The sequence below is a fragment of the Urocampus carinirostris genome, chromosome 4 (genome assembly GCF_059441175.1).
Source record: "Urocampus carinirostris isolate Australia breed hairy pipefish chromosome 4, RoL_Ucar_1.0, whole genome shotgun sequence".
NCBI lineage: Eukaryota > Metazoa > Chordata > Actinopteri > Syngnathiformes > Syngnathidae > Urocampus > Urocampus carinirostris.
Window position 1 is genome coordinate 9,350,488 of NC_142352.1, and position 9,954 is coordinate 9,360,441.

General features: G+C 40.3%; 1 protein-coding gene across 1 annotated transcript in view; it reads left to right on the forward strand.

The window, feature by feature from the left end:
* The window catches only part of LOC148366794 (leucine-rich repeat and immunoglobulin-like domain-containing nogo receptor-interacting protein 1-B), a 30,167-nt gene extending 25,723 nt beyond the window's left edge, over window positions 1-4,444 (forward strand). The window contains exon 2 of the mRNA XM_088333597.1: window positions 552-4,444. Coding sequence (XP_088189723.1) covers window positions 552-2,411 — 1,860 coding nt within the window. The 3' untranslated portion in view covers window positions 2,412-4,444. The remainder of the gene's footprint in view (window positions 1-551) is intronic.
* Window positions 4,445-9,954: the final 5,510 nt, after the last annotated feature.

Genomic DNA, 9,954 nt, shown 5'->3' on the forward strand with positions numbered 1-9,954 from the left:
TTTGAACATAACCATAGCTTTGCACAGTAAGACACTCCCAGGATGGTGTTAATGCTGCAAATGACTTATTTGTGCTTTTCTATCCTCATTTTGGTTTAACATGGTGCCACACAGGTATGACCAGAGTCACACTGACCTAACTGGCTCTATGCAAGAATCATTTTGAACTACTTCAACATTCATTGGCCGTATTTTAACATTTTAATGTAGCATTTCCAAAGGTATTTTTACAATTGACCTCGGAGAGTAGGGAAAGACTTGTCTTCGAGATCCATGGTCCTTCCCTTTTCTCAGTATCCTTCCAAGAATCCAGAACTTGCTAAAGAGACATGGAAAACAAGCTACTGCACTCCAGGGCAAGGGTATTCTTTCTTTGTCTTGCCGATGGCAGAAATCTGTTATAGTATTATTGACAGGTCCAAATAACTTTAAATCTGTTTCCAGGTCCTTCAATAAGAGCTCCTTTGGTCAAAATTGTCACCCTCGCAAAAACATAATGAAAATAATTTGTATCCCCTTCCCCCCAATTCATTATTTCTCTGTGTCCACAGGTTCGAAGTAAGATGGTCTCTGCTGAGGCAGGGGGCCACAGCTACTTAGTGGCGTGCTGGCAGCCCATCCTCGTCCTGATGCTGGGAACCGTCCTCTCCGGGTCAACCACCGGCTGCCCTTCCCGATGCGACTGCAATGCCCAAGAGCGATCGGTCGTGTGCCACCGAAGACGTCTGGCCGCTTTCCCGGAAGGCATCCCCACAGAAACCAAGCTGCTGGATCTGAGCAAGAACCGTCTGAAACTTCTCGGCCCTGAAGAGTTCATCAACTACCCACAGCTGGAAGACCTCCAGCTGAACGAAAATATAATTTCATCCATCGAGTCTGGGGCTTTCAGCAACCTCATGAATCTTCGGAGTTTGGGGTTGCGCAACAACCAGCTGAAGCTGATTCAGCTTGGGGTGTTCACAGGCCTTAACAACCTCACACAGCTGGATATAAGCGAGAACAAAATTGTCATCCTGCTGGATTATATGTTTCAGGAGCTCTACAATTTGAGGGCATTGGAAGTTGGTGACAACGAGCTGGTTTTCATTTCGCCACGGTCATTTCATGGCCTCAGCAATCTTGAAACTCTCAACATTGAGGGTTACAAGCTGTCCTCTGTGCCCACCGATGCCCTCAGCCATCTGCACAACCTGCTATCACTCCGATTACGCTATCTGAACGTCACTGCCATTAGGGATTACTCATTTAAGCGGCTGTATAGGCTCAGAGTTCTTGAAATCTCACAGATGCCTTCCCTGGATACCCTGACACCGAAATGCTTATTTGGAATAAACCTGACGTCTCTAGCTGTCACAAATTGTAATCTGACTGCCATCCCTTACCAAGCAATTAGTCACCTAAGATATTTGCGCTTTCTAAACCTGTCTTTTAATCCTATTGTTACCATTGAAGGGAATCAACTCCATAGTTTGCAAAAGCTCCAGGCTTTTCACCTGGCCGGTGGCAGATTAATCGCCATCGAGCCTTACTCTTTCCGAGGACTGAATCATTTGCACGTTCTCAATGTTTCCAGCAATAGCCTGAGCACCCTGGAAGAGACTGTTTTCCACTCAGTGGGTAATCTGGAAACCCTGGCTTTGAATGACAACCCTTTGGCTTGCGACTGTCGCCTGCTCTGGGTTTTTCGCCGTCGGTGGAGGTTAAATTTTAACAGGCACCAGCCCATTTGTGTGACACCTGCTTTGGTGCAGGGAAAGGAGTTTAAGGACTTCCCAGATATCCTGCCTCCTCATTATTTTATCTGCGCGAAATCCCAGATCCTGGACGACAAGGTTCAAGAGAGCCATGTGGACGAAGGGACCACAGTTGTTTTCTCTTGCCAAGCTGAGGGCGAGCCTTCCCCTGTCATCATGTGGCTCTCTCCCAAGAAGGAATACATCACCACTAAAACCACGGGTTCGAGACTTTCTGTGTCCCAGGACGGAAGACTGGAGGTCCGTTACGCCCAAATCAAAGACAATGGGACCTACTTATGCATTGCCAGCAATGCAGCAGGCAATGACACCAAAATAGCTCACCTTTTTGTACATAGCTACTCTCCTAATTGGCCTCATCAGCCAAACAAAACATTTGCATTCATCTTCAACCAACCCAGCGAAGAAGGCGCAAATGTGACCCGGACCACAATTCCTTTCCCGTTCGACGTAAAGACTCTCATAATTGCCACCACGATGGGGTTCATCTCATTCCTCGGCGTTGTACTCTTCTGTCTGGTCATCCTGTTTTTGTGGAGCAGAGGGAAGGACAACCCAAAACCAAGTATAGAGGTTGAGTATGTGCCTCGCAAGGAAGAAACCGAGGAGGCTAGCCCACCTGAGACTCCCATTCAATTCAACATGAAAATCATGTGAACCTGAGAAGGAATTTATTGAACTGCTATTGGGATACACCTTATATTTGCTTCGAATGTGTACTTGAGTGTTAGCAAAAACACATTTGCAAAGGTATATGAATGACATGTCGTTTTTTCTCTGTATAAAGCTATCGTGAGGGCAATACTCTGGTATGTTAACATGCACACATATTTCGTCAATGAGAAGCACAAGTGATCCCAGTCTCCGAACAAATTGACTCAAGAATACTTGCGCCTGATGACATGAGGTAAAATGTCATTATTAACAGTGAAATATTCTTTATCAGCACAAATGAAGCAAAGGCAAGCACTTATTACAATTTTTAAAGCACAATATATCTATTAAACAGTTGCTGTATGCCGAAAGACAATATTTTTTTAGTTTGGTATCAATCCAAGGACAAATGATGGCGTCTCAAGGAATGTCATTTTTTATTTAAACATGTAAGTACCGTATTTTCCGCACTATAAGGCGCACCCAAAAGCCTTTATTTTTTTCAAAAGCTGACCATGCGCCTTATAATACAGTGCGCCTTATATATGGATCAATATTAAGTCGCAAAGTCTTGCAACTAAGGCAAGCAGCCGCCGACTAGATTTTCCCCCGAAGGCGAAGTAGTCCGCGGTGTATGCTAACCAATGTGTCAATCATCATTTGAATCTGTCACTATTTTCTAAAGTTATTCGGAGGGGACGGATCCTTTTTATCTTTTACAGGCTCGCATAGGCTAAAGGGGCGAAACAAAGCCTGCAATTGGCCGAAGAAAATGAATGTGAATCACACGTTGGGTTGCACTACAGCATAGAGAAAACATTTTTTACTATTCTGTATTTGTAAATATTTTTACTCTCCTGGATTTACTACACTCACGGTTGTAAAAAGACCATGGTTACGTATCATTATTAAACGTGATGGCTGCAAGAGAACTTAGGTGAGCTATGCGGCTTTATATTTTCCCGGTATCTTGTTTTAGAACATTCTTGATGTTTCTGTGATGAGTCTATTTTTAAAGTAAATTCAATTCAAAGTGTTTATTGTCATATGCACAGTAAAGAACCCCGTTTCCCTGCACAATAAAATTCTTACTTTGCTGTCCACACAGTTGCCAGCAAAAAAAAAAATGGAAATTAAGAAATGTTTGGCATTTCTTGAATCCCAAGACTTTAACCTTCCGAATGATATTTGGAACGATGCATTTGAGAGACATCGTACAGACACTGTTTCCGTACATGTCTGAGACACGTATTTGCTTCTTTGCAAGCCTTCGGAATGTTAAAGGGGTAATAAGTTTGACTGAACTATCTGACTGTTTTGTCGACGTTCCCATTGTAGCGCCTTATAATACGGTGCGCCTTATGTATGGAAAATATAGGACCAAAAACTATTTTTTGGGGGTGCGCCCTATAACCCGGTGCGCCTTATAGTGCGGAAAATACGGTATTATAATTGTGTTGACAGGCTCATTCTCTGTAACTGGCTTATTTGTATTTGTTTTTCACTTTTAAAGAGAGAACTGGAGTTTTATCTAGAAACATGTACTAAGAGACTTTACAAATCAAGTATTGGTCAGTTCTGGAAAATGCTCAATCGTTCAAACTTTAAAGGTTAAGGTATATTTAAATAAAATATGTATATAGATATATCTTAATGTATGATAAATAGTGTGCATGTTAACACACTTAACAATCCAAGTCAGAATCTGATCTTTTCTGCCAACAAAAAATATATCTATTTTGACATATTGGGTTCATATTTAATTGACAAATATTTGCTTTAATTTCCTTTGCTTGGATACAGGCAAGAAAATCAAATAAATTCACAAGCAGATTATTCGGACTTCCATTTGATGTACCATTATCAAAAGAGAAACTATATTATTTTTTTTGAGTATGGAATAGTCGTTTGAAAAGCAGCAAATGGGTGGTCCAGTATATAGTCAATTGGAGATGAATGAGAATTGAGTGCTATCGTTATATTGGGAATAATAACAGTGTTTTTTCCATTATTTAATAAAAGGTTAATCACATCTACTTACAGTGGCTGTTATTTATTGATGTGTATGTGTTGGGAAAGCTACACTTACCAAGATAAGCATGTAAAAAACGGTGTTGCTCTACAGCTGTGCATTATGTTCCAAAGTAATGTATAGTTCACCAAAAAAACAAAAACTATTTTTGTACACTGGCCAGAATCCTCACACCTCCAAAACCATTATAATTCAAGAAACACAACTAAACAAAAGTTATGAGGATTTCTATGTATAGTGGAACCTCGGTTTTCGAAAGCCTCTCAGTTGGAACAAATCGGAGTCCGACCCAAAATTTCGAGAAATTCTTGCTTCGCTGTTCGGTCGAAACATCGGAGTTCGAACGCCTGTAATGCCTGAGTGTGTACGCGAGGGTGCGATGCTGAGCGGCGTACGGGTGTAGATTATGATAACGCGAACCTTCAATTAGCCTGGGTTAGCTTCATGTTACGTTAAACATTCAAGGTAAATATTCAGGGTGTTGGAACGGAGCCCAACATTCAGGGTGTTGGAACGCAGCCCCCTTTCCAATGAACCGCTCACCACTTGTTGTGGAGACCCGGGTGCTAAATGACTTGTAAACGACCTGATTTTTTTATTTTTACACGTTCATGTTAGCGTAATCTTCCGTACCGAAAATTACGATAACGCGGACGTACGATTAGCCTGGGTTAGCTTCATGTTTACGTTAAACATTCAAGGTAAACATTCAGGGTGTTGGAACGGATTAAAACGATTTACATTATTTTTAATGGGAAAAATGATTTCGGTGATCGAACAAATCGGTTTTCGAACAGGGTTCTGGAACGGATTATGGTCGAGAACCGAGGTTTCACTGTAATTCGATGATGAACCTTCAACAATCAAGAAAGACAGAAAGAAAGAGATAGAAAAAGAAAAGGAAAAAGAAAGCGTTAAGTTCATAGTTTAGCAAAATAAGGAGGGAATATATCAATTGATTTTGAACTTGCAAGGAGAACAGGGGAGAACCCAAATGTTCTCTTCTAAACGTTCTCCCCTGAGCCGTTTTACTAAACATCTAAGGTTAAGGTTAAAATCTTAAGTGTGTGTGTGTGTCAATCAAAAAAACAGCAACAAAGCCGACAGTGACAATGATGTAGAACAGTGCATAATAGTCAAAAAGACAAACAACAATGCGCAATAATAGCCATAATAACAAACTGGTATCCTTTGGAGGTGTCCAGTATTTAAAATAGAAAAAACTTGAAAGAAAGAAAGAAAGAAAGAAAGAAAGGAAGAAAGAAAGAGAGGAGCGAGAAAGAAGTAAAGAAAGAGAGGGGCGAGGAAGAAAGGAAGAAAGAAAGAGAGGAGCGAGAAAGAAGTAAAGAAAAAAGGGGAGCGAGAAAGAAATACAGTAAAAAAGAGAGGGGTGAGAAAGAAGTAAAGAAAGAGAGGAGAGAGAAAGAGGTGGAGAAAGAAAGAGAGGAAGCAGTAAAGAAAGGAAAAGAGGAGAGTCAAAGAAGGAAAGAAAGATAGAGAGGAGAGAAAGAAGGAAAGGAAGAGAAGAGCGAGAAAGAAGTAAAGAAAGAAAGATAAAGAGAGAGGAGTGAAAAATAAGTAAAGAAAGAGAGAAGATAGAAAGTGGTGAAGAAAGAAATAGAGAGAGAAAGAGGTGAAGAAAAAGAGAGGAGAAAGTGGTGAAGAAAAAAGACAGGAGTGAGAAAGAAGTAAAGAAAGAAAGAGATGAGTGAGAAAGAAGAAAAGAAAGATAGAGAGGAAAGAGAAAGAAGGAAAGAAATATCGAGAGTAGAGAGAAAGGAGAAAAGAAAGAGAGAAGAGAGAAAGAAGGAATAAAAGGAAGACATATAGTAGCGAGGAAGAAGTAAAGAAAGAAAAAGAGGAGGATCAAAGAAGGAAAGAAAGAAAGAAAGAAAGAAAGAGGGGAGGCAGAAAAAAGAAAGAAAGAGGGGAGAGAAAAATAGCAAAGAAGAAAGAAAAGAAAAGCAAGGAAGAAAAAAAGAAAGAAAGAAAAGAAAGAAAGAAAGAAAGAAAGAAAGAAAGAAAGAAAGAACAAACTGATTTCTTGTTATTTTAGCCTTTAGCATTTGCCCATAATGTCTCCCCAGTATATTAACTCACTGCAATCCCCGGCAAGATAACTAATTACTTTCTCAATTGAATTTAATTTATGGTAATTCGCTCAAGCAGTTGTTTTCACTTAATTACTCAAATCACTTAATTAAACAAGTCACAGTCATGCATAAAATGTAAAGACTAGAACTGCAAAATAACCAAATGCCTTAATTAAGGAATACAAACAAACATCGGACATCTAAAACCCATCCAAGTGATGTGCTGCTAAATCATTTATTTTCCACTCGTGAAGACAAACGGCTTTGTTCCGGTAAAGCAGGGGTGTCAGACTCAATTGCACAGAGGGCCAAAACTGGATAAATATTTATTGAATACACTAAAACTTTACTCTGTTTCTTAAAAAACTATTAATTTTAAACAAACAGATTATTAGTCCAGAATTAACAAACGTAAGCATTAAATAACTTAAAAAAACTGCTCTCTATAAAAAAACCTACAAATTCAAAAAATGAGAAAAAAAAGGAAAAATAAAGCAAAATTGTGTTTTTAATTTTGGTAAAAAACATCTGCTGGATTCAACTATTCTTCTTTAACTCGTCAACTTTCTGTATCATCTGGTCTGCGTTCAGGTTTTTTTTCCCAATCAACCTTCTGCTCGGCCATTGTGAGTCTTCAGCATCCTCCTCGTAATCCACAGCAAGAGAAATGTCACCCTGCTTTTCTCCATTTAGCCCAGGAATGTCAAACTCATTTTGAATCGGGGGCCACACGATAGAATATATATTCTGTCTGGGGTCGGACTAATAGATTAAAGAGAAAGAAAAAGAGATAAAGAAATAAGAGAAAGAGGGAGGGAAAAAGAGAGAGGCCGGGACAAAGAAAAAAAAAGAGAGATAAAGAAATAAAAGAAAGAGGGAGGGAAATGGAGAGAGGGTGGGACAAAGAAAGAAAAAGAGAGAGAGGGAGAAAGCGTGAGAAACAAAAGATAAAAAGTCGAGAGGGGGAAAAGAAAGGGAGCGGAGTAAAGAAATCCAAAGAGAAATAGAAAGACAGAAGGAGAGAAAAGAGAAAAGAAAGCATGAAGGGTAGGAAGAGAGAAAGAGAAAAGGAAAAAAGGAAGTTAGAGCAAAAGAAGTTAAAAAGACACAGAGAGAGAAAGAGACAAAGAGCAACAAAGGAAGAGAAAAAGAGAGACACAGAGAGGGAAAGAGACAGAGACAAAGACAGAGAGTGGAAGAAATGCAATGAAATGAAATGATCTGCATTTATATAGCGCTTTTCAAGTCAATGACTTCCCAAAGTGCCTTACATTGTGCTTCACATTTCCCAATAGCAGCCGTGATCTGTGCAGCCATGTAAGGCGCTAACCTGCTTATTGGGGGTTCAGTGTCTTACCCAAGGACACTTCAACATGAAACACGGACAAGCCGGGATTCGAACTGGGATCCCTTAATCCTAAAACGATCGCTCTACCTCCTGAGCTACTGCCGCCCCCGAGAAATAAGAGAAAGAGGGATGAAAAGAAAAGGGGTGGAAAAGACAGAGAGAGAGAGAAAGAAATACAAGTACAGTGGAACCTCGGTTCTCGACCATAATCCGTTCCAGAACCCTGTTCGAAAACCGATTTGTACGATCACCGAAATCGTTTTTTCCCCATTAAAAGTAATGTAAAATCGTTTTAATCCGCTCCAACACCCTGAATGTTTACCATGAACGTAAACATGAAGCTAACCCAGGCTAATCGTACGTTCGCGTTAGCGTAATCTTCCGTACGAAAGATTACGCTAACATGAACGTGTAAAAACAAAAAAAGGATTATGAATAGGATTTCTTACCTTTGTGGTGGACGGTGGGGAGAGAAAAATCATCAAAAGTTTTTCAACCTCTTCCAAAACTTGCGGCAGTTGCTTGCTTATAGCGCTAACTTCCTTAGCCGCATCACTCGATTTCACAGCCTCCTTATTCTTTACTATCGTACTGATAGTAGATTTAGCCATGCTGTATTCACTAGCAAGATCGGATATTCGTACACCTCGTTCATATTTAGCTATTATGTCTTTCTTAAAGGCAATAGTTGGACGGACAACTTGTCTTTTTTCACCTGTCCTGCTTGCATTGACCTTCTTCGGAGGCATAATTAGAGGCTAAAACACCCGTAGGCTGCTCAGCATCGCACCCTAGCGTACCGGCGTTCGAACTCCGATTTTTTGAACGAACAGCGACGCAAGAATTTCTCGAAATTTTTGGTCGAACACCGATTTGTCCGAACTGAGAGGAGTTCGAAAACCGAGGTTCCACCTTACAGTGTCTTTGTTCGAGGCACCTTTCTTTGGCAACATCAAGTTGACATATTTCAACCTGCAGCTTGTTTTTCTCTTGCGCTTCTCTGAGTGTTGTCTCGCGGGCCGGATTCAATCCCTTAGCGCTGCATTGTGGGATCTGTAGTTCGGGAGTTAGCAGCGTTTCATAGAACAGGGCCGTTATAGTAAATGTATATAAAATGATTTTACGAGCCAAATATACAGTGGCTTGCGAAACTGTTTGGCCCCCTTGAACTTTTTTGTGACTTTTTGACACATTTCAGGCTTCAAACATAAATATATAAAACTGCCATTTCTTGTGAAGCATCAACAATAAATGGGACACAATCATGAAGTGGAACTCACTTTTTGGGGATATTTTCAACTTTTTTAACAAATAAAAAACAAAAAAGTGGGTGTGCAAAATTATTCAGCCTCTTTTCTTTCAGTGCAGCAAACTCTGTCCAGAACTTCAGTGAGGATCTCTGACTGATCCCATGTTGATCCACCTCTGTGTAATTAAGTCTCTGTATAAATGCACCTGCACTGTGAAAGTCTCAGAGGTCAGTTTAAAGCGCAGAGAGCATCATGAAGAACAAGGAACACACCAGGCAGGTCCGAGATACTGTTGTGGAGAAGTTTAAAGCTGGATTTGGATACAAAATATTTCCCAAGCTTTAAACATCCCAAAGAGCACTGTGCAGGCAATAAATTTGAAATGGAAGGAGTATCAGACCACTGCAAATGTACCAAGATCGGGCCGACCCACTAAACTTTCAGCTCATACAAGGAAAAAACTTATCAGAGATGCAACCAAGAGGCCCTGGATGAACTGCAGAGGTCTACAAGTGAGGTGGGAGAATCTGTCCATAGGACAACAATCAGTCGTATACTGCACAAATCTGGCCTTTATGGAAGAGTGGCTGAATAATTTTGCTCACTCACATTTTCGTTTTTTATTTCTTAAAAAAGTTTAAAATATCCAATGAATTGTGTTCCACTTCATGATTGTGTCCCACTTATTGTTGATGCTTCACAAGAAATGGCAGTCTTTTATCTTTATGTTGGAAGTCTTAAATGTGGCAAAAAGTCACAAAGTTCATGGGGGCCAAATACTTTCGCAAGCCACTGTAATTGTACGCCCGGCCTGATGCGGCCC